Genomic DNA, 23602 nt, shown 5'->3' on the forward strand with positions numbered 1-23602 from the left:
AAGGAGGGGAGCAACAGGGGCTCCATTGAGGGGAGAAGAAACTGGAGTAACAGATTGGGGTCTTTTTGGAGGAGGGGTTGGGAACTGGGTGGGAATGCCATGCCCAGCCCCCTGACTCTGTTGAGTGGGAAGGGATTCTGGGACCCAGAAGATTAAGGGGCTTGCACAAGCATCTTTGATTCCTCTTCCCTCTCTGCAGAGTGTCCAAATCAAGAGATGGACATTGTCTTCCTAATTGACGGCTCTGGTAGCATTCATGAAAGTGACTTTAACCAGATGAAGGACTTTGTCAGAGCTGTGATGGACCAGTTTCAGGGCACCAACACTTTGGTAAATACTGGGCACTGAGACCTGATTAGGGGAGCAAGACAGACCTGGGAAGTGGGCCTGGCATCACTGGGGGTGGGTTGGCTCATGGAGCTATGTCATGATGAGGCTAGGGCCAGGGTCAAGGTCCCAGTGCAGGGCCAATTTGAGTCTGACCAGTGGCATTTAATATGTATCTGTATACCACATGTTGTTTAAAAACTACAAGAATGAGATCCTAACTAGAACAAGATATACTCCATACATGTATAATATGTCAAAATATACTCTACTGTCAGGTGTATCTAAAGAGAACAAATTTTTTTAAAAGAAAAAAAAATCATTGAAAGGCAGCTGGGTACAGTGGTGCATGTCTGAAATCCCAGTGATTTGAGAAGCTGAGACAGGAGGATCACAAGTTCTAGGCCAAACTTGGCAACTTAGAAAGACCCTTAACAACTTAGTGAGACTGTCTCAAAAATAAAAAATGAAAACCAACTGGGGATATAGTCCAGCAGTAAAGTACCTCTGGGTTCAATTTCTAGTATCAACAAACAAACAAAAACCCAAGGAAAAAACATTTAAAGAACATAAAAATAATAATTTTGAACTGTGCACGGTGGCATGTGTCTATAATCCCAGCTACTCAGGAGGCTAAGGTAGGAGGATGGCAAGTTTGAGGCCAGCCTGATCAATTTAGCAAGGCCCTGTCTCAAAATAAACTTGAAAAAGGGCTGGAAATGTAGCTTAGAGGTAGAGTGATCACCTAGCATGTGAGAAGCCCTCAGTTCAATCACTGGTACTGTAAAAATAAAGGAAATAAAATGAAACAAAAATAATTCTGCTGTGAAGTTTGGCTGAAGTTAACTCAGCCAAGTGAGTAGTGCTTTCTTCATTATGTTTTATGTATAACTCATGACTTCTTTATTACTTTCTAGTAACTACTTTGTATGTAAATACAAATTCTTAGAAAGAGAGGAAATATCTAAATTGATTTCACGTGTTATACATTTTTTAATGTAAGTTTAACAAATATTATCTTTGGCATGGCTATTCTTTGTAAATCATGAAAGAAGCATTATTTAATTTTGATTTTCCCAGGTTTTTTTTTTTGTGTGTGTGTGTCTTTAGAGCAATTGTCCCCCTACCCTGTGTTTCATTACATTATTTGTAGGGCCTAAAACATATGGGGACGATTTGTAAATCCAAAGTTTTTCTGAGATAGAAAGTCATTCACTAAAAATAACACCAAGGGTAACCCACAACAAGCTCTGATCCCTGGGCCCTCTGCCTTGGTCTTTGCAGTTTTCTCTGATGCAGTACTCAAACCTCATGGAGACTCACTTCACCTTCACCGAATTCCAGAATGGTTTGAGCCCTCAGAGCCTGGTGGATCCCATCATCCAAAAGAAAGGCCTGACGTACACGGCGACGGGCATCCAGAAAGTGGTGTAAGCAACCCCCCTTGCTGTCCCTGGCTGCCATACCACTTCCTAATGCTGAGTCAGTACAGCTCACCTCAGGCTGTGGGAAGCTCTGAAGAAAGAGGTTAAAGGGGAGTGTGGGGGCTGCAGCAGAGTCCTCCCTGGAGTGCCCCTGGCTCCTCAGTGCTAGGTTTCCCTGATATGGGACTAGATTTCTCTATAGCTGAGTTTCCCCTTTGTCTGGTTTTGGAGATGCTGAACTCTGGCAGCCCACCTGGGGCATTCAGGGGCATGGGCTTTGATTCAGATACATCTGGATTCTCTTGCTTGCTACTTGTCTGATCTGGGAGTTATTGACTCTAACTACCAGAAAATGTTAAGGAAGGGTAGACTCACAACTTGTCCGCAAGAATTAAATCAGATCCTATGTGTTAGGGGCTTGGTCCTGGGTATACAAGGAGGTGCTAAATAAATGGCTGAGGTTTTAATCCAGAGAATGGCACCACCCCTCTTTACCTACCAGGCAGTGACAAGTGTCTTTTTTGTATCTTTCTTCCCACTAACCTCCTTCCTTCCGTCTCCTTTCTTCTCATCCATGCATGCCCTCTGTGTTAACGGGGCACTTATTCTGTGCCTGCCCACCTCGGAGTCAGGTGGTCCATGTTGAAAATGACTTAAAAGGTGGAACTAGAAAGAAGAGGATGTGGTTCTTGTGGGAAGGAGCTGGTCTGAATGTCTTGAGTCCTTGGCTTCCTACACACCTCTGAGTGCTGTGCTGGGTTTGGTGCTGGAATGTGGTGGGAATCATCCCAAATAAGATATGCTGCAGACAAATGTAAACTCTTTGCTTATGGGTGGTTCTTCTGCCTTGGACACTGATCCTTTGGAACTGGAAAACCAAGAGGCAAGCTTCTGTGAATTTAAAGTCACACAGGAATAGTCCTCTCCCTGAGTTCCTTCCTTAACATTCAAAGTTCTTCCAGTGGTGGGGCCTGGGAGGAAAGGTAAAAGAGGCAGAGGTGACATGGTTCTAACCAAGTCCAGCCCTCTTCCTCATGTCCCAGAGTGCACTGCGTTTCCTAGCAGTTTCTCTGCTCCCCAGAGCCAAGTCCATCTCAGAGCTGGATCAGCTACTGCTGGGTCCTCCCTGATATTAACTGTTTTTTTTTAAATGAGCAATAGATTATTATTTTATTTTTCTCATGATATAGTTCCTATTCATAATTTACATTTTAAATCAAAGGCTTTTTAATATAGGATGTGTGCCCATTCTAGAAAACTATAAATATGGTAGAAATAAAAAAATATAATTGTGTCACCAAAGACATCTAAAGTCAAAGTTTGGTCTATTTCCTTTTGATATTGTTTCAGGTCATAGCTGTGTATTTTATTAACAACTTTATATTACCACTACTGCAATTAATGCTACCACCATATTTACCATACACCATTTACTGAAAGAAACATTATATTGTTACCAGTCACACTACATATAAACCTGACAGTTTCATATTTTTTAAAAATACCATTTACAAATAATAAAATGGAAATTCAGAAAAGTAAAACAAGTTTTATAGGTGACAGGGCTACAGTTGTAACTTCAAAGTCTTTTTAAAAAACATCTTTTATTTTTTGGTACCAGGGATTGAACTCAAGGGCACTTGACCACTGAGCCATATCCTCAGCCCTATTTTGTATTTTATTTAGACAGGGTCTCGCTGAGTTGCTTAGTGCCTTGTAGTTGCTGAGGCTGGCTTTGAACTTGTGATCCTCCTGCCTCAGCCTCCCGAGCCACTGGGATTACAGGTGTGCACCACCATGCCCGCTAAACACATTTTATTACATAAAATTTATCCTAAAAACTCTTCTGTATTCTGCTTTTTCTTAAAAATGTTTAATCTCCCTCATATAATCTCCATCAATACTCTTTATAAACAGATTTTTTCATTTCTACTTTTAATTTTTTATCTTTTAAAATGTTCTTATGACTGTGACATAGTTATACGTAACAGTGGGGTTCATTTTGATATAATCACACATGCATGCAATATGATTTGCTACATTGCAGTTCCCAGGTCTTCCTCTTTCCCTCCCCTCCTCCCTCTCCCTGTTCTCCTTCTTCTACTCGACTGCAATTCTTTCTATTCACTTACTGTTTTATTAATTGATGCTTTGTATATATGCATAAAGGTAGAATTCACTATGGTATATTCATATACCATATGAATATACCATATGTGTACATAGTATAATTTGATTAATTTCATTTTGCAGTTCCTCCCTTCTCCCATCCCTCCTCCCTGTCCTTCAATCCCTTTCCTCTACTGAATCACTCACTTTTCCCTTATTTTGTCTAACTTCTGCATATGAAAGAAAATATTGATGCTTGACTTTCTGAGTCTGGTTTATTTCACTTAGTAAGATGTTCTCCTGTTCCATCCATTTACCAGCAAATGCCCTAATTTCATTCTTCTTTATGGCTGAGTTAAACTCCATTGTATATAAATGCCATTTTTTTTATGCATTCCCCTGTTGAAGGGCACCCGGGCTGGTTCATCGCTTGGCTATTGTGAACTGCACTGCTGTAAACATTGATGTGCCTGCGTCACTATAGTATGATGATTTTAGTTCTTTTGGATAAATACCAAGGAGTAAGTTTCATTACAAAAAAGACAAAATGAGGATAAGATTAAGAAAATTTTTTAAAGAATTTTTATCCACAGTCCCTCTAGTTGACCACCTTATAGTTTTTTTTTTTTAATTTTTATTTCTTTTTTTTTTTAGCAATGAGAAGGATAAATAAATAAATAAATCCCACCTGCCTAGCAAAGGGTAATTTCCATCCTTGTCTTTATTCAGAATTTTTCTATTTAGTTCCAATAAGGGAAGAAACTATTTTCTTTTCTTTTCTTTTTTTTTTTTTTTTAGTTGTTGATGGACCTTTATTTCATTTACTTATTTATACGTAGTCCTGAGAATCAAACCCAGTGTCTCGCACTCTTGTAAAGGTTGACCTCCTTTATAAAGCAAGCGCTCTACCACTGAGCCACAACCCCAGCCCTAGAAACTATTTTCATCTTGTTTTTTAAAAAATCCAGGTCAGGGCTGGGGATGTGGCTCAAGCAGTAGCACGCTCGCCTGGCATGCATGCGGTCCGGGTTCGATCCTCAGCACCACATACAAACAAAGATGTTGTGTCCGCCAATAACTAAAAAATAAATATTCAAAATTCTCTCTCTCTCTCTCTCTAAAAAAAAAAAAATCCAGGTCATGTAACCTGTTTCACAGGTTACATTTTATCACAGTTTTCATTTGAAAAGGATGTTTATCTTTCAAAAAAGGAACTAGGTCATGATCTCCTAAATCCTTTCCCTAATGTTGGGCATTTAGATGGTTTCCAGTATTACATTTAGCATGTGTTTATTATTTAGCCTGTGTGTGCATGTGAGTGTGGGTATGTTCGTTCTGAGCTTATAAAGCTATATGAACATATATGTACATTTTTAACATGTTTATAGCTATTATCTAATTAATGCTTACCTATAGGCCATTCACTGTTGTAAAGGCTGACCTCCTTTATACTTCTAAAAAACCTGACACTATTTCCTTCAGTTATCTACTGAAACAATGCATTAACAAATACAGTGGCTTCAGTAATAACACTTTTATGATTTTTCACAATCCCAGGGATGAGGCTGGCTGCCTCCTCTGCTGCTCTTGTTTAGGGTCTCTTGTGGGGCTATGGTCAGATTTCTAAGACTGGGCTCTTGAGAGCTTCATTCATATGTCTGGTGCCTAGGAAGGATTGGCTGGACAGTTGGGCTCAGTTGGGGCGGCTGGGCCCCTTCTGTGGTCTCCTTCCTTGTGTCCACTCCATGAGGTGCCTCCAAAAGGGTAGCCAGACTTCTCTCACTGTGGCTCAGGACTCCCCAAAGTGCAAAAGCAAAAGATATAAAGGATTTTTAGGCTCACCAATGTCATAGTGTTAGTTTTACTGCATGCTACTATTCAAAGTAAGTCACAGGCCAGGCCAGGTTCACTGTGGGAGGAGAACCAGCTGTGGTTCTGTACTCTCCTCTGGTACAGAAAGAAGCAGAGGTTCACAGGTTCAATAATTTACTCAAAGCATGTCTGACTCCAGAGCTTCCACTTTGAACCATACTGCCTGCTGGGACTGAAGTTCAGTAATAGAATTTTAAGAAAAAATTATATGAGTACTCTTAATATTGGTCTTACTAATTATTGCCAGTATGTTTAAAAAAAAAAAAAAGACTGAATCATTTTCTTAACATGCCTAATAGAGTCTGGCTGTCCTGGGGTTAGGACTCCTCAGTTTTTCCAGATGAGCTTCTTGTGCTACAAATGATGTCTTTTCATAATCAATCATTCTCAATAGAGTCATTTTCCTTTCCTTTCTGACAGGACAGAGCTATTTCATAGCAAGAATGGGGCCCGAAAACATGCCAAGAAGATCCTCATTGTCATCACAGATGGGCAGAAGTATAGAGACCCCCTGGAATACCGTGATGTCATTCCCCAGGCAGAGAAAGCTGGCATTATCCGCTATGCCATTGGGGTATGGCCTCTTCTACATTGCTCCCTCAGACTCAGCCTAGTAAAGGCCAGTGGGTTCCTTCTCCTCAGCTGCCTCTCTGCTGCAGGTGGGAGATGCTTTCCAGGAGCCCAGTGCCAGACAAGAACTGAGCACCATTGGCTCAGTACCCCCTCAGGAACATGTGTTTGAGGTGGACAACTTTGCAGCACTCAGCAGCATCCAGAAGCAGCTTCAGGAGAAGATCTTTGCAGTCGAAGGTACTTGAGCATTGGAGTTGAAGGGGTCCCTACCCAATTGTCCCCTGTAGTCTTGACAGTGCATCCCTGTTTACAACTAACCCCAAATTAATCCCTAGAACCTGAGTCACAAGCCTATGATCTCTTCCTTCTGCTTTGAAGCTTCATGATCTCATGGCTTTGAAGAACCTGTTTCCCTACAGGAACCCAATCGAGGACAAGTAGCTCCTTTCAGCATGAGATGTCACAAGAAGGCTTCAGTTCAGTGCTAACAATGGTGGGTACAGTGTGTACTTGATAAACAGGTCTCAAGCATCAGCTCTGGGCCAGCCCTGGGCTGGGAGCTGGAACCCAAAAGTAAATAAGAAGCAGATCTAATCCTCAAGTTCACTGTCAGATCAGGGAGAAACATCAGGCAGTGCATTTGGTGCTAGAAGAGGAAATTCAGGGCTTCTGTACTCCTGGAGGGCATAATCTAGTGGGCAGAGAATACAGACAAAAGAGTTTTGGACTGTGCTGTTGGGGTAGGAAAAGAAGGGTGGTCAGAAGAGGCTGAATGATTAAAAAAAAAAAAAAAAAGAACAAGCCTATGGAAAATCTGGGGAAAGATTGCTTTAGGTAGAGGCAAAAGCAAGTGCAAAAGTCTTCAGGCAGAGACAAAGTTACTGTGATGGAGCAATCAGAAGGGCCAGCATAGCTGGAGCAGAGGGAACAAGAGACAGCAAGCAAGGAGAGGACTAGAGAAATGGGAAAGACCAGACAGGGCAGACCAGAGAGATGACAATACAGCGAGACTTGTCTGAAAATAGATGTGTGTTCAAATTATCCAGAAGGATTGGTTTCAGAATAATTTGCAGTGAGCAGGGAGTGGTAGACATTAAACAAGGTTGGTCATGAATTGATCACTGAAGCTAGGTCAGGGTTATTAGAGGTTAATTAAATCAAAAGTTCAAAAAAGCAATAAACTAAGTTCACTGAGGAGAAAATGAGAATTGTTTCCTGAGGGTGCTAAGGAATTAGTCACAGAGGAGATGGTTTTGAGGTTGACGGTTGGAGAGAGAGAGGAGCGGAGAATAAGGGAGAGAAGTGGCTAGGTCAAAAATTTAGTGGGGTTCAGAACAGAGAATAACTTCAAGGGTTTGCTTGCAAGGAGTCCCAGATGCCATTTTAAGGGCTTGGCAATGGTTTTCCAGCAGAATGATGCCTTCACATTTGGGTTTGGGGATGTCGATTGCTTGGGTAAGAGAAGGTAGAGCAGACAAGAGCAAAGTAGGAAGCAGAAAGGGCAGGGGTGAAGGTGGGAACAGTGGCAGTGGGGATGGACTTAGACATACTAGTGGTTGGGGTACATAGGGTGCTGGTGAGCTCTAAAGAAGAAAACTTGAAATGATCAGAGGAGTTAGGGGAGGGCATTTCTTTGGCTTAGGCTGCCCTCTTGCTTTGTTCTGCTCAGACCTGGAATCTTTTCCTCCCAGGATGGACCAGTACTGGGGGCTGTGGGGAGCTTTAGCTGGTCTGGAGGTGCCTTCCTGTACCCCCCACATATGAACTCCACCTTCATCAACATGTCTCAGGAGAATGTGGACATGAGGGACTCTTACCTAGGTGAGAAAAGGCTGTGGTGGGGGACAGGTAGGTGACAAGCTGTGGGAAGGGGAGGAGAAGCCTTAGTGCTGATGCTGGGCCCCCTCAGGTTACTCCAGTGAGCTGGCCCTTTGGAAAGGGGTACACAGCCTGGTCTTGGGGGCCCCTCGCCACCAGCACACTGGGAAGGTTGTCATCTTCACCCAGATATCCAGGCAATGGAGGCCAAAGGCTGAAGTCACAGGAACCCAGGTTGGTGTGGAGGGCCCATGTTGGTGGAACATGAGGACAGGTAGGGTGGCTAGGAGCAGGGAGCTGATAGAGCAGGTCCTGGTACCTGGGGAGAGGCAGGACCTGGCCCAGAAAGGAGGTGCCTCTGGCAGGGGCAGGCAAGATGACTTCAGACTCTCCCCCCAGGTCGGCTCCTATTTTGGGGCCTCCCTCTGCTCTGTGGATGTGGACAGCGATGGCAGCACCGATGTGGTCCTCATTGGGGCCCCCCATTACTATGAGCAGACCCGAGGAGGGCAGGTGTCCGTGTGCCCCATGCCCAGGGGGGTGAGTAGTGATGGGACCTGGGCTGGGTGGGGCCCGTGTGGGGTGTGAGGTGTGGATTGCCTGGATTGGACCTGGCACTGGTTTTTGTTCTGTAGAGGAGCAGCTGGCAGTGTGAGATCATTCTCCGTGGAGAGCGGGGCCATCCCTGGGGTCGCTTTGGAGCAGCTCTGACAGTGCTGGGGGATATCAATGGAGACCATCTGGTAGATGTGGCCATTGGGGCCCCTGGAGAGGAGGAGAACCAGGGTGCTGTCTACTTATTTCATGGAACCTCAGGACTAGACATCAGTCCCTCCCACAGCCAGGTGAGAGCCCCTGTTTTCAGCCTTGTGTGGTCCTCCTTCCTTTCTATGACGTGGATTTACTGAGCACAGCCTCCTGTGACTGACCTTAGGAGTTGTCATTTCCCTCCTTCTTTTGGTTGCCCTTTCGTTCCTTTTCTTTTACAGGATGGGGGATTGAACTCAGTTTAAACTCAGTTTACCTCGCACATGCCAGGCAAGCATTCTACCACTGAGCTACATCCCCAGCTCAGTAGTTTATTTTCTGCAATTTCACCAGACCCAGCTAAACACAAATCATCTGTCTTTGGTTCCAAATAGCCTTCAATCTATTGTGAACAGCTTAATGGTAAGAGATCAGACTTTGAGGTCAGACCCCCATGTCAAATTCCTGGCCTTACCAGCCATCAGTAGCTGTGTGGCCTCAGGCAAGTGGCTAGCTTAGCCTCTGGGAGCTTTAGTGTCCTTTTGTGGAACATGACAACCATCAAACCAACTCCCCCGGCTTCTTGTAAAGAAAACACAATGGATGCACTAAGCACGCCATTCATCAAATATTTATGAATGAACATAGCAAATGATGAATAAGCAAAGTGATTATTTTGCTATTTTTAGGCTCCTATTTTATTGTTAGCCTGTAGCCTCAGGATGAGTTGAACCAAAAGCTCTCCCTTCCATCTGGGGGTCCCTGAGGTCCTCACCCTGTTTTCTTTCAACTCCCGCCCCTTTATCTCTCCTTTTCAATTTCTGTATTCAGGTCTGCTTTCACTACAAGCTGTTTCCAAATCTGCTTATCAAATCTTTGCACTCACCTCCCTTGAATTCCACTTTTTCTTTCCCTCTATGGCCAGCGGATCACTGGCTCCCAGTTCTCCTTAAGGCTCCAGTATTTTGGGCAGTCGCTAAGCGGTGGTCAGGACCTCACTCAGGATGGACTGGTGGACCTGGCTGTGGGGGCCCAGGGGCACGTACTACTCTTCAGGTGACAACTCCCCAACATGCTGCCCTCGCCTGCTGTGTGTGTGATTAACCAGTGCTCTCCCCTACCTTAGTCCCCTCTCAGAGGCCAGTGTCCTGCCCTCAGCACCTACTTATGCCCCTCAGGAGCCTGCCAGTGCTGAAAGTGGGAGTAACTGTGAGATTCACACCAATGGAGGTGGCAAAGGCTGCGTACCAGTGCTGGGAAGAGGTGACCACCTTCCTGGAAGCTGTGGAGGCCATGGTCTGTCTCACTATCCACAAGAGCTCACTTGACCAGTTAGGTAAGGCCCAGTCCCTTGTCCCATTAGAGGACTCCAAGGCTATTCTAAGAACAGAATGGGCTCAGGAATCCAAATCTCATCCCCGTATCTGCTCAGCTACCTATGTGTCAGAAACCTGGGTCCTTTCCCTCCCTTCTTCTCACACCTACACCTGGGGTTCCATCCCCAGGGTAGGTATGGAGTCTGCCCACTTCTTTCTCCTGGCCCTAGCCACTGCCTTCCTGTAAGCCACATCTTCTCCTTCCTACCTACACCAAAATAAAGACACTTTGAGCAGTTCCTCTGTCTATTTTTGCACCCTCACTCATTCTTCACAGATGAGGGGATATTAGAACTCATTTGGTCCTAATATACAAATCTGGGCTCCTCAACCCTACCTCTTAAGACCCCTAAATTGCTCCCACTTGAATCTATAAAGACCTGAGTCCTTCCCTGCAATGTCCTCTCTGACTTGGTCCCTCCCTCAATCTTCTCTCACCTCATTCCACTTCTCTCTCTCTCTCTCTCTCTCTCTCTCTCTCTCTCTCTCTCTCTCTCTCTCTCTCTCTCTCTCTTTGTACCCAGGGGTGAAAAACATACCCAGCCCTTCTTATATTTTATTTAATGACAGGGTCTCACTGAGTTGCTTAGGGCCTACTTAAATTGCTGAGGTTGGCTTTGAACCTAGATCTTCCTTCCTTAGTCTCCTGAGCAGTTGGGATTACAGGTGTGCGCCACCACGTCTGGCTCACTCCTCCTTTCTCTATACATTTTTGGTAAATGTGCCAGCCTCCCTCTCTCTTGGAGCCTTAGCTACTCTAGTCACAGTCTGGGACATTCTCCTCTCTGTGCTTCACCCTCTAGGTTGTAGCTTAGATATGGTCTACCTAGGACAGCATCCCTGACCAAGATACTACTCATGCTGTGACATTATGGCCATATGACAACATATGACATATGTTTGGCTCTTTTTCTGGAATATAAGCTTTATGAAGGCAGGGTCATATCCATCTTCTTCTCAGTGTGTATCCCCAGCACTTGGTACAGTTCATGGCCCATAGAAAGTGCTCTGCAAGTATTCATCACATGAACAAATAAATGAAAAGAGAACATTGTAAGTTTTCTCTGCCTTTCCTTTTTCTACTTCTTTTACTTCAGGTAATGTCCAAAGCTCTGTCAGGTATGATCTGGCTTTGGATCCGGGTCGTCTGATTTCTCGTGCCATTTTTAATGAGACCAAGAACTGGACTTTGACTCGAAAAAAAACCTTGGGGCTTGGGGATCACTGTGAAACCGTGAAGTTGCTTTTGCCAGTAAGGACTTTGGGTTTTAGAAAAAGGAGAGGGAGGAGGATCCCAAGGCTAGCCTATAGAATCCATGGGTGAGGACACTGGGTCTGGAGAGAGGAAGGTTGGGGCAGGAGGACTTGGCTTCACAGCTTGGTTGGGCTACTGTCTAGATGGCAGTGAAAAATCCCCAGTGGTGGAAAGTAGGAAGGATAGTGGGTTCTTGAAAACCCATTCTCTTTCAGGACTGTGTGGAGGATGTGGTGAACCCCATCATCCTGCGCCTCAACTTCTCCCTGGTGAGAGACTCCACCTTATCCCGGAATCTTCACCCTGTGTTGGCTGCAGGCTCACAAGACCTGTTCACTGCTTCTGTGAGTCTTCCAATGAAGTCCCAATGAAGTCCCAGAGATGTGATGGCTTTCTTAAGAGCCCACAATAACCCACCCACCACATTTCCTAGCCTCCACCCAGCGAAGGAAAACCCTGCCACATTTGGACCCTGAAACATATCCCAGTTGGTTACCTACTTTACCATGATATAAACTCTCTTGTTCCCATTCTACTGATCCTTCCCAACTTTTTTCAGCCCTCCCTGTCGGACTTTGTATTCTATCCCCAATTTGAAAAACATTTCCTCCTTCTATCTAAAGGATCTTCTCTAATTCTCAAAGCTCTGATCTTGACACCTTCTCTTTTTTGGGGGGAGGGTGATTACTGAGGATTGAACTCAGGGGTATTCAACCACTGAGCCACATCCCCAGCCCTATTTTGCATTTTATTTAAAGACAGGGTCTCACTGAGTTGCTTAGTGCCTTGCGGTTGCTGAGTCTGGCTTTGAACTCGTGATCCTCCTGCCTCAGCCTCTCAAGCTGTTGGGGTTTACAGGCATGTGATACCACGCCCAGAGACTCATTCTCTTTTGAAAACCTGCACTCAACAGTTCTCACTTCTCTGGCCCCCAATTACTCCAGGATCACAAAAACATCCCAAATATACACATCAGGGGAATCATAACCATCTGCATATACATTTGCATCTGTCTTGGGGATTGTATGTTCCTTGAGTACAAGAACCACATCTAATTTGCCTGAAGTTTTCATTTCCTCCAAACTGCCAAGCCTGTCCTCTTACTGGCATTTAATGTTTGTTGAATAATCTGATTTGATACAACTGGACTTTATTGTCCTTGAAGCCAAGGATATTGTCTTTTTTTAAAAGTTTAGTTGGAGATGAACACAATAACTTTATTTATTTATTTTAATGTGGTGCTGAGGATTGAACCCTGTGCCTCACATGTGCTAAGGCAAGTGCTCTACCACTGAGCCAGAACCCCAGCCCTTGTCTTTTTTTATATTCTAACCTCCACACCCAATCTCTACTCTTGCTAGTATCAGTAGAGTACTGGGTGCAGAGGTTCAGTAAGAGTCAATGTTGATAAGCATGTTTAATGAGGGGGCTGAAGAAAAATTAAAACATGGAATGAGAAGAGAATATATACTGATTTTCTGCAGCTTCCCTTTGAGAAGAACTGTGGGCAGGATCACATCTGTGAGGGGGACCTGCGTGTCAACTTTAGCTTCTTAGGGTGAGCTCCATCTCCTTTCATATCCAGATATTCAAGTTTCTGAGTTTACTAAACTCCTAGGATGATTTTTGCTTCTCTTTGGGTGTTTGTCTAACAAAAATGATTCTGACAGGAATGTTATTGGTGCATGATTCATGAGTTCCCCAAATCCTGTTCTTGCCCCTCGATCCAATTACAACCTACTTCCAGAGAAGTCACACTCCCAATCTTGTCCTTCCTTTCAGCCTTCAGACATTGATGGTAGGAAGCTCCCTGGAGCTCAATCTGATAGTGACTGTATGGAATGAGGGTGAGGATTCCTATGGAACTGTAGTCAACTTCTACTACCCAGCAGGACTATCCTATCGCAGGGTGTCAGCAACACAGGTAAACACCTTCCTTGGGCTCTAGCTGACTGGGGTCTTGTATTAGTCTGTTTTCTGTTGCCTGTAACAAAATGCCACACACTGGGTAAATTACAAAGAACTGTTTATTTTGGCTCACTATTTTGGAGGTGCATGATCAAGAGGCCACATCTGGTAATGGTTTTCTTGTTGGAAGAATCCTAAGATAATGCAAGCCATCATATGGCAAGAGACAGAAAGTAAATGTGTGTATGTAGGTTGGTCTAGTCTCTCTTCTGTTTCCTATAAAGTCACCAGGATGCAACTGTGGGACCCCCACCCCAATAATTTTATCTAATCCTAATTGCTTTCCCAAGGCCTTGCCTCTAAATACCATAGTCAGATTAAGTTTCCACACTCTTAATACATAACAATGGAGATTATATTTAAAAGCATGGAACATTCAAACTGTATCCAAAACAAAGCAGGCCCCTCCACTGTCCTATACTTTCTAAGTGATCACACACACACACACACACACACACACACACACATACACACACACACATACACACACACATAGAGGGAGACAGAGAAGTCATTAAGCCTATGTATAGTTTAATAAATTATATTAAGCAAAAGTTCATAAATTTAGCACCTGGGTCAAGAAATAAAACACTGCTAGTTTTCTCAAAGCCTTCTTACCATGTACCTTATCTTATCACAATCACAACCTTTCCCCAAGAGTAATCACTATTCCAACTTTGCAATAATAATTTCCTTGTATTTTTAAATAATTTTACCAATCCATGGGTGTATCCCTAAATAACATTCTTCAGTTTTGCTGCTATCTGAACTTTATATGAATGAAAACATGTTATATGTACTCTTTTGTGCCTTGCTTCTTTACCCAATATTATGTTTGTGAGATCCATCCATGCTGTTGTATGTGGGGATAGAACATTTTCATTGTTATACAGAATTTCTTTGTATGAAATGTATCACAATTTATTTTTCTATTCTACAATTAATGGCTATTGAATTGTTTCCTGATTTTGGCCATAATTGAGTAAATCCTCGTGTACCTATACATAATATTTTGAAGACACAGAATTACTGAGTATATTATTACTATATATATATATAATGTATATATATATATAAATTACACACATTATATAAATATATATACATTAAATATTATATAATATATATCATGCAATATACAATATATATTTATATAATTTTATATAATTTATATAAATTTATAAATTAAAAATAATTATATAAATATAATTTACATTAAATATATAAACATATGGATATATAAAATAATTTATATATAATTATACATTTATATATTATATAAATGTATATATTATAATATATATAAAATGTGTATTATATATATATATCTTCAATTAACAAGTAAAGTCAAACCATTTTTAAAAGTATTTTCACTTCCATCAGTAGTATGTGAGAGGTCCTGTGGCTTTCTTTAACACTTGACATCATCAGACTTTTAAATTTCCGTCAGTCTGGTGAGTGAGTAATACTCTTTCCTTACAGTCTTAATTCTGTAGAGGTTGAGCAAATTTGCATATATTTCCTTGTCATTTGGATCTTTTCTTTTGGAAAGTCTCTGTTCCCATCTTTATTCTATTCTTCAAGTGAGTTGCCTGTATTTTTCCTACTGATTTATAAAAACTCTTCACATATTCTGGTTATTAATCCTATTCCAATTTTATATGTTCAAATACCTTTCCCATTGCCTTTTATAATGTCTTTTAAAAAACAATGTCTTAATTTGTTGTTGATTTGTGTCAATCTTTTCTTTTGTACTTCATGTTTTTGTGTTAAGTAATACTTCGATACCCCCAAGGTTATAAAAATAGTCATCTATATTATCTTTTAAAATCTTTAGTTTGTTTTTTTTTCACATTTGAGTCTTTCATACAGTTGTAATTTATTTTATTGTATGGAATGAGGTAGGAGTCCCACCTTTTCTCTTTTTTGGTATAGGTCAATTTTCCTAGCACCTTTTGTTGAAACGTCTGTTCTTTCTCCTACTGTTATGCAATGCCACTACTGTGATATATCAAGACTGTATATGCATATGGGTAACTTTTCAGAATTCATTTTCCTTCCCTAGAAGCAACCCCATCAGCGTCCACTGCGCCTGGCATGTGAGGCAAATCCCACTGGGAATGAAGGCCTGAGGAGCAGCAGCTGCAGCATCAACCACCCCATCTTCCGAGAGGGTACTATGGTCAGTGCTCCCCACAAAACCTCATCACTGTTCTTCCTTGTCCTGATCCACTCCCTTCCCTTACTCCCTGCTCCTTCCCTATCCCTCTTCCTTCTTTCTTCTTCCCTCAGGGCACCTTCATTATCACCTTTGATGTTTCCTACAAGGCCACCCTGGGAGACAGGTTGCTTGTGAGGGCCAATGCAAGCAGGTGAGCTCAGGCCATGGTATGTCCCTCACTCCTTGGTCAGCAGGAGACTCCTCTCCTGGATTCCTTTCCAATTGGGTTCCCCTCTCTTTCTCCAGTGAGAATAATAAGCCTGCAACCAACAAGACTACCTTCCAGCTGGAGATCCCAGTGAAATACGCAGTGTACACAATGATCAGCAGGTGCTTAATCCCTATCCCTCCCCTTAGACCTTTAACCTTCCTTGAAGCCTAGTTTCTTCTGCTGCAGGTCAGCCTTTTGGTGTTGGGCATCTGTGTTAATCCATGTTACTATAATGGGCTATCTGAGGCAGAGTACTTATATAGACCAGAGGTTTATTTAGCTCATAGTTTCAGATGCTGATTGTCCAAACAGTGTACTGACAGTTCTGGTGAGGACCCCCCTTGACTACATTGTGGCAGATAACACCAAAAAGTGTGCCAGAGGATGAGATCGCAGGATGAGATAGGAAACTTGAGCAAGGGGGAGGGGCTGATCTTACAACATCTCACTGGGACCTGCCTCTTAAAGGTCCCAGCACATCTCAACATTGCTACACTGAGGCCCAAGGACCCAACACATGAACTCTTGTAGCATGAACTCAAATCATATCTAAGTTACAGCAGTACCTAAATTATGTCCTCTGATTTCTCCTATGAGAATGATTGTGTGGGTGGCCAGCCATGTTTATAGTAGAACATGATGGGCCACACAAATTCTTGCTTCTTCTCTGATGAACTGGCCCGCTGGTGGGACACACATACGCCTTATCAACACTGTCCATTTTCTCCTCTCCCTCAAAAATTCAGGCTTCTTTTAACATGAAGGCAATCCTTTCCTTTAGGCCAAACATGAACATGCTAAAGTAAAGCTACTAGATTGAGACCACTATAAGCACTCTGAATTGGGTAACCAACAGGATATGGTCTGTCACCACACAGAGGAAAGGAAAGGTCAGGTTTCTACAAAACTGAGAGGAGGGTAGAGGTGTGAGAAACTGTTGGGAAGGTCTCTAAAAGCTCAAAGCCAAGGAAGGCCACAGGAGAGGCAAATGTAGGGCCATAGCTATGGATTCTGAAGATGGGTGAAAGAGCTGGGGCCAGCCAGGCTGGAAGCAAAGCGAGGGACTCCACACACTGAATTGTACTCCAGAGGGTTAAAGTGCCTAAGAAGCTTATAATAGTGACATGGGACAGATCTTGCTGCTGTTGCTGTTAAATTTATAGAGGAACTAGGGAAGGGAATCAAGCAGTGTTATTATTGTCCATCTAGGACTCATGAACCACATTTGTCAGTTTCCCCTTTTATCCACAGTAAAATACTTATGATAAAAGTTTACAGTTATATATTCTATGACAAACATTTTTTTTGTTATCATTGTGGGTTTTTTGCATTGTTTTTATATTCATTTAATCCTCCCAATAATTGTATTGTTATCTCCATTTTATCAATGAAAAATTAAGAGGTTAAATAACTTGATCCCATCATTCACCAGGTAAATCATATTGGATGCCTTACAAGGATACCCTGGGAGACAGGTTTTTTGCTCGTGAAGGCTAATACAAGTTAGGGAGCCCAGATGGTTTGATTCCAGGGCCTGTGTCCATGGCCATATGCTATATGCTTCTCTGAAAACTCAGGAAAGTCGGATGATTTGCTTAAATTTAAAAAAAGAGGTTTAGAACAAGAAAATTTAAAATAAGAAAACTAAAGCATAGGAGGCAGGGGAGCAAAGAGAAAGGCTAGCACAATGAGAGAAAAGTAAATGCTAACATTTATGGAGGACTCACAGGTGCTAGGTGCTGCTATAACCCCCATCACAAGTCTGCTACAAGTAGGCAATATTATAAGCACCCCTATTTTAAGGAGGAAAAAAAACTATAGGTCTCCAGAGAGGCTAAGTTGCTTGCCTCAAGTTACTTGAGTAGGAAGTGCTAATCTGAGATGTGAACTCAGGCAGCTTCTCTGTGTTCTGAGGATAGGATTCAGGGCCTTGCACATGCTAAGCAATTGCTCTACCCTAGACTACAACCCCAGTTCCTGTGTTCTTACTTAGCAAGTAATAATGGGAAAATTGCTGGGGCCCACAAAGTTTCTGTGTAGCTGGTTTGGCTTTTGTGCTCTGGGTGCTAGGGAAAAGTGCAGGTCTTTATTCTTGACTGTTTGATTCTACTGAGATCTTAAAGCTCTGAGAAGGCAGAGATTGTGGATTAACTGTTGAATCTCCATGGCCATCCACATAGCCTGGTATATGGTAAATATTTTCTGAAAGAAGCCATAAGTGGAGGGATGGATGGATGGATAGATGGATGGAAATCCTCCTGTAGCCTGAAACACTTATGTCTCTTTTGTAGGCTTAAGTTCACTTACTATTTTCCTTCATATTTACTATCCTTCCCCAAGATGACCACATTTACCTTCTTCATTGCCATCACAGAGGAGCCATTATTTCGCTTTTTCTTCAGCTGTCACTCCCTGGATTCCCCTTAGGGTTATTTGTTCTGGCAGCAGCCTCTGCAAGCATCATCTGAGGCCAGTCCTGTATCTACTAGAGAAAGCAATGTGAATGCCTTTTTCCTATAGGAAAAATTTTAGATATTCTGAGAGGTGATGTTCAAATTGAGCGTTTAAATGAAAATTTCCAGAAGAGGAGTGGGTAAGGACATTCCAGGCGAAGAAAGAACTTGTGCAAAGTCATGGGGATGTGAAAGAGCCACAGGTATCAAGGGAAGAGCTGGTAGTTTGGGGTGACAGAGGCAAAAGGCAGTGAGGGGGGACTAAGCTGAAGCTGAGCTGCAGAGGTATGTGGGACCTTGGTGTTTGCCTAGGTCACTTTCTGGGCCCAACATTGCTCTCTGCAGCAATCTAAGGCACAACTGGGGATGAGGGTAGGGCTGTTTTTTCACCAACAGGCCCTTTCTCTCCAGACAGGAAGAATCCACCAAGTACTTCAGCTTTTCTATTTCTGATGAGAGCAGCAGGAAAGAGGCAGAACATCGATACCACGTAAGAGCTGGGACATATTCATGTCTGTCCTTCCTGGTGTGCATGGAGTTGGAAGTTGGTGGGAAAGATGCAGAAGACCCCAGGGTTATCGCTAGGAAAGAAGTGGGATTTGGTATGTGCCAGGGACTATAATGTCATTTGGTCTCAATTTTCTGCAGGTGAATAACCTAAGTCAGCGGGATCTGGCCATCAGCATAATATTCTGGGTTCCCATCTTGCTGAATGATGTGCCTGTGTGGGATGTAACTGTGATGGCCCCTTCACAGGTGCTTGCCTGTCTTTCCTCTCTCTCCAGGAACTGATCCCACAGGTACTGCACACCCTCTTATCAGGGAAATGTTGATCCTTATGCTGCTAAGAATTTTTTTTTGTCAACTAGAGTCTCCCCTGCATGTCAGAGAGGGAACCTCCCCAGCATTCTGACTTCCTGACCCAGATTCCAAGGAGTTCTGTGCTGGTAAGAAAGACCCTGAGTCCCCACTATCGGACCAGTCCATATTGGAGGATATAGCAAAAATGTATTGCTAGATTATAGAATTATGCATTTATCTTGTAATTTTTCATCTATTTTCCACCCAAACTCTGCATCCTTTATTTCGTTTTATGGTCTCCCCCACCCTAAGTGAAGATCTTCCTCAACTTCTTTCCTCTCCTGTCTCAAGAACTGTTCCATTGCTGACTGCATGAGGTTCCGCTGTGACATCCCTTCCTTCGGCATCCAGGAGGAGCTTGACTTCATCCTGAAAGGCAACCTCAGCTTTGGCTGGGTCAGCCAGGTGTGTAGGCCCTTCCCCCAGATTCACATGGTATCTGATGGGTCTGCATCAAGCCTTAGGCCAGGTCATTTGCTGAACTCTGAGTTTCCCTCAGAGACAATTCCCTAGCTCCCCTCACCCTAACACTGTCTTGCAGACATTGCAGAAGAAGGTGTTGATTATGAGTGTGGCTGAAATCACGTTTGATAGATCTGTGTATGCCCAGCTTCCAGGACAGGAGGCATTTTTGAGAGCCCAGGTAGTGACTGTGGGGTAGGCAGTGGCCAGGCTGGTAAGAGGCTCCTGATACTAAATCTGTGCTGCTGGTGGGGGGTTGAAAACTTAGAGGGAGGAGGGAGGAAAGTCCCTGGGCAAGACAAATGTCCTGAAGAGTATGAGTGCTCCTGGATCTCACCTCTTGGAGCAGGGCCTAGGGAAGGAGGGAAGGGAGCTAAAGTTTGGAGAACCCTGGGGAAGTCTGAGGCAACATGAAACCTCATGCTTTCTGATCTCCAAATCAGATGGAGACGCTGCTAGAAGAATTTGAGGTCTATAATCCCATCTCCCTCATCGTGGGCAGCTCTGTGGGAGGTCTGCTGCTGCTGGCTCTTATCACAGCCACATTGTATAAGGCAAGTACTTTATTCCACTCCTAACACTACCAGCAGCCAAACCCAGCTCTGTCACAGACAGGATAATAGAGTGAGAATCTGACTATAGTGCCAGACAGGACTAGGCACACATTTTGCCTCTAGAATTTATTTACTGTATGTTAGCAAGTTGCTCAACCTCTCTGAATCTGTTTCTCATTTTATTTATTTATATGTGGTGCTGAGAATTGAACCCAGTGCCTCATACATGCTAGGCAAGTGCTCTTTACCACTGAGTTACAACCCAAGCCCCTTGTTTCTCATTTTTTAAATGATAATAAGGCTTACCTCATAGATTACATGAAATTAGGCAGAAATGAGGCCAGGGTATATGTATAAATCTGCCTGCCTGCAGAATCTATGCTTTTCTATTCTAGATTATGTGTATAATACTGTGCTCAGCACACAACAGATATTCAATATATGATAGCTGTTGTTCATATAAATGTTCTGGCACAAAAACATAAGCTTACTTAGTTTTCTTCTTCTCTCTCAGTTTCTTCCTATTCTCATACCCAGTATTTCTGATTTATTTCTTTTCACAGCTTGGCTTCTTTAAACGTCAATACAAAGAAATGTTAGATGGAAAGCCTGAAGACACTCCTACATTAGGAGGGGAGAATTTCACCTATGAGGCACCAAATTTGTCTTTGTCTTAATAATCCACTTTTAAAATTTATCTCTACTTCCATGAGTTAGTTTTGTCCCTACCTATGAATCTACTTTCACATGGATCTGGACTTGCCTGAGCAACCTATCAGGTATTAAGCCACCTTTCTGAGGAGTTGAAAGGTTTTTATATCTGTACATATCTCTTGGACTTTTTCAGGATCAGATATGATGCCAGCATAAATTTTCATATGGATATTTGTCATACAAACTGAGAATGTTTATCACATTTTCCTTGTATGGAAGAGTTCTAACCCAGGGATGAGGTTCTAGAAATAGGTAGGGAAACCAAATTGTGGGATTAAAAATGTCCTCTCACTTTCTCTGGTACCTGGGAGTATCAGGGGGAGAGATTTAAAGGAAGTGTGTGTGTGTGTGTATGTGTGTGTGTGTGTGTGCGCGCGGGCATGCGTGCCAGGAGCATATTGGTCTGTCATGGGCTATGCACAGGCTTCAGGATCTTTTGTCATGAAAAGTGGGAAAGGCGGTGGAATGTTCAGTCAGACCTCATTTGAACCCAAGTTTCCCTTGAATGGGACCCCAAAATCCAGGAGAGCCAGGCTTCCAGAAAGGACTCTCATTTCCAGACTAATAAAGAAAAGCATCATAGAGAATGACCAAAATATTTCAAATCCAGAATTAGGTCATGACACCTCACACAGAGGACGGCAGGGCCCACATTTGAAATTAGGGCTATCTGTAGATAGCCAGGATTCACAGATGCCTGGGTGTGTCAGGGGAGAGTTACTTCAGGTCTGCATTCCTGGGTTCCCATCGGACCTTTGATCAGCTGCAGACAATGAAGTCGCTGAGAATCTTAGGTTCCTCCTCTAGAGAAGAGGAACAAAATTATATCTGGATTCGGTTATGTGAAAACCCTGTACAGCCTAGAGACCTAAATATTAATGGGTAAGAGAGGGGGACGGAGATTGCCTACCTGTTCACGCAGGTCCCTCGAGCACCTGCCATTATAAGCAACTTGGGAGTAACGCGCGAGAGCAACCACGCAGCCCGCGCATGCGCCGAGCCGAGAGGCCGAGCCCTGGATAATCGGTGCAGCCCAGCCGGGCCCCACCCAACCCTTCGCTCCCGCTGTCCCCAAAAAGCCTAAGGACACAAAACTTTCACACCTTTATTGTGCTTGGGATTGTCCGCTGGGGCTTCAGGGGTCTTCGTAGCCCGTGGGCAGAGGGTTGAAGTGGGGATTGTGGAAAAGGGTGTGGTTGCCGTCCCCCCAGGCGAAGGGCTGTAGAGAGAGCCGAGAAGGGACAGAGAGTGTCAGAGCGGCCCCGGCCAGGGGGTGTCCCCGCACCCCCTTTGCCCGCCCTCTGGGTCCCGCATACCTTGGTGCGAATGCGGAGGTGGTGGTAGGGGATGAACTCTGGGCGCTCTCGGTGGCCTGCGTGCAGCCAGCAGTTGACGGTGCACAGAGCCACACTGGGGAGCGCCAGCACGAAGGTCAGGAGGCGCCAGGTGCTGGCTGGGTGACAGCAAAGGCGAGGGTGAGAGAGAAGGTCAAGGCCTCCAGGCGGAGGCCCTCGGAAGGTCTGGGGTCGCTTAGCCGGAGTAGGGGGTTGCCCGGAGGCTAGGCGTGTGTGTGTGTGTGTGTGTGTGTGTGTGTGTGTGTGTGTGTGTGTAGGAACCAGGTGGGCAAAACCAGTAAGCAAGAGGGTCAGGCACGCTGGCTCCACTCACCTCCTGCCCCTCCGTGGTCTCCCTTGGCTGTGCTGGCCAAACCCCTACTCAAGGACCTCAGAGGCAGAGCCATTGTGGCAAGAGAAGCTGGGAATGGCACTGTCCTTCCACTCTCCTTCACTGAGGCTTACGTTCTCCTCCCCTTTTTTTGAGCCAATCACCTGTTGAGTCGGAACTTGGGTGGCTATTTTTAGGGGTCTTCTATATTTAAAGTGGGGCCTGACTGGAAGGAGATCCTCTCCAGGCGGTGGGTTTACTGTGTCTTTTATTTTGACAAGGGGACATGTAAAGTACAATATGCTGTTTTTAAAATAGTTGCGGAGAACTAATTTATTCCATATTCCCAGTGGCTGGCACACAGTAGGCCTTTAATAAGTATTTGTAGAATAGATCAAGGGTCTTTTTGAATCCTTTTTTCCAACTGTAAAATCTATAATTTGTACTTAAATTATTTTTTCTAATGAAGTTTAAGTAAAATAGAAGTGTGCCAGTTTAAAGTCTGACACAAAACAGTCATTTAGTATATGTTTTAATCACAGTTCCTTGCAAAGAACAGAACTCATAACTCGTTTTGAAAGATAAGCAGCTGACAATCTTAGTTAGCTCAGGGTATTTCTGGTACAGCCAGAGAGGCCTCAATCTGCACAGTGAGAAATGAACCGTTTTGAAGGCCACTGCTGAACCCTGGATGCCAAAAACTTCCATTTACACAGCCTTGGGAAGCTAAATTTGTCCATCCTCACCCTGTTTTGAAAATGGTTTCCTTGTGAAGTTTGTTTCCATGGGTTTCTCTCTTTTTAATCAATAAATCATGTGGGTGCACCAACTGGCAATACCTGGTCATTTTGCTTGTGATCTAGTTGCAAGAAAGTCTGGGAAGGTGAGTCTTGGCTTCTGTCTTAGGCAGGCAGGAATTATACTGTGGGGAAAATCCTCAAGAATGGGAAAATTATTCAGAAAATTCTGGGTAGCCACAAATCTAACAAATG

General features: G+C 43.6%; 2 protein-coding genes across 3 annotated transcripts in view; one reads left to right on the forward strand and one right to left on the reverse strand.

Moving 5' to 3' along the window:
- Nucleotides 1-21896, forward strand: part of ITGAD (integrin subunit alpha D) — a 31109-nt gene extending 9213 nt beyond the window's left edge. For both annotated transcript variants that reach the window (XM_081299533.1, XM_081299532.1), the window contains 25 exons: nucleotides 200-330; nucleotides 1612-1757; nucleotides 6153-6306; nucleotides 6392-6542; nucleotides 6725-6798; nucleotides 7997-8126; nucleotides 8215-8357; nucleotides 8523-8663; nucleotides 8759-8968; nucleotides 9796-9926; nucleotides 10049-10206; nucleotides 11344-11498; nucleotides 11717-11845; nucleotides 12986-13059; nucleotides 13284-13425; nucleotides 15535-15651; nucleotides 15762-15841; nucleotides 15937-16020; nucleotides 18766-18844; nucleotides 19003-19110; nucleotides 19224-19301; nucleotides 19507-19620; nucleotides 19757-19858; nucleotides 20121-20231; nucleotides 20795-21896. In XM_081299533.1, coding sequence (XP_081155659.1) covers nucleotides 200-330; nucleotides 1612-1757; nucleotides 6153-6306; nucleotides 6392-6542; nucleotides 6725-6798; nucleotides 7997-8126; nucleotides 8215-8357; nucleotides 8523-8663; nucleotides 8759-8968; nucleotides 9796-9926; nucleotides 10049-10206; nucleotides 11344-11498; nucleotides 11717-11845; nucleotides 12986-13059; nucleotides 13284-13425; nucleotides 15535-15651; nucleotides 15762-15841; nucleotides 15937-16020; nucleotides 18766-18844; nucleotides 19003-19110; nucleotides 19224-19301; nucleotides 19507-19620; nucleotides 19757-19858; nucleotides 20121-20231; nucleotides 20795-20908 — 3056 coding nt within the window. In that variant the 3' untranslated portion in view covers nucleotides 20909-21896. The remainder of the gene's footprint in view (nucleotides 1-199; nucleotides 331-1611; nucleotides 1758-6152; nucleotides 6307-6391; nucleotides 6543-6724; nucleotides 6799-7996; nucleotides 8127-8214; nucleotides 8358-8522; nucleotides 8664-8758; nucleotides 8969-9795; nucleotides 9927-10048; nucleotides 10207-11343; nucleotides 11499-11716; nucleotides 11846-12985; nucleotides 13060-13283; nucleotides 13426-15534; nucleotides 15652-15761; nucleotides 15842-15936; nucleotides 16021-18765; nucleotides 18845-19002; nucleotides 19111-19223; nucleotides 19302-19506; nucleotides 19621-19756; nucleotides 19859-20120; nucleotides 20232-20794) is intronic.
- Nucleotides 21897-22036: 140 nt separating this feature from the next.
- COX6A2 (cytochrome c oxidase subunit 6A2) lies at nucleotides 22037-22771 on the reverse strand. The gene is made up of 3 exons (XM_081299556.1): nucleotides 22614-22771; nucleotides 22262-22398; nucleotides 22037-22164 (listed from the first exon to the last, which is right to left on the reverse strand). Exons 1-3 carry the CDS (start codon nucleotides 22684-22686, stop codon nucleotides 22081-22083), a joined length of 294 nt encoding a protein of 97 aa, XP_081155682.1. The 5' UTR covers nucleotides 22687-22771; the 3' UTR covers nucleotides 22037-22080.
- Between the last annotated feature and the right edge of the window lie 831 nt (nucleotides 22772-23602).

Source organism: Spermophilus citellus (assembly GCF_964194105.1).
Source record: "Spermophilus citellus genome assembly, chromosome: 6".
NCBI classification, from domain to species: Eukaryota; Metazoa; Chordata; class Mammalia; order Rodentia; family Sciuridae; genus Spermophilus; species Spermophilus citellus.

Bases quoted from the DNA above. Each gene is read 5' to 3' on its own strand.
- COX6A2 (XM_081299556.1), bottom strand. From the start codon at position 22,686: ATGGCTCTGCCTCTGAGGTCCTTGAGTAGGGGTTTGGCCAGCACAGCC. The intron at 22,399-22,613 runs GTGAGTGGAGCC...GCTGTCACCCAG, and splicing joins AGACCACGGAGGGGCAGGAG to CCAGCACCTGGCGCCTCCTG. The intron at 22,165-22,261 runs GTATGCGGGACC...CTCTCTCTACAG, and splicing joins ACCTCCGCATTCGCACCAAG to CCCTTCGCCTGGGGGGACGG.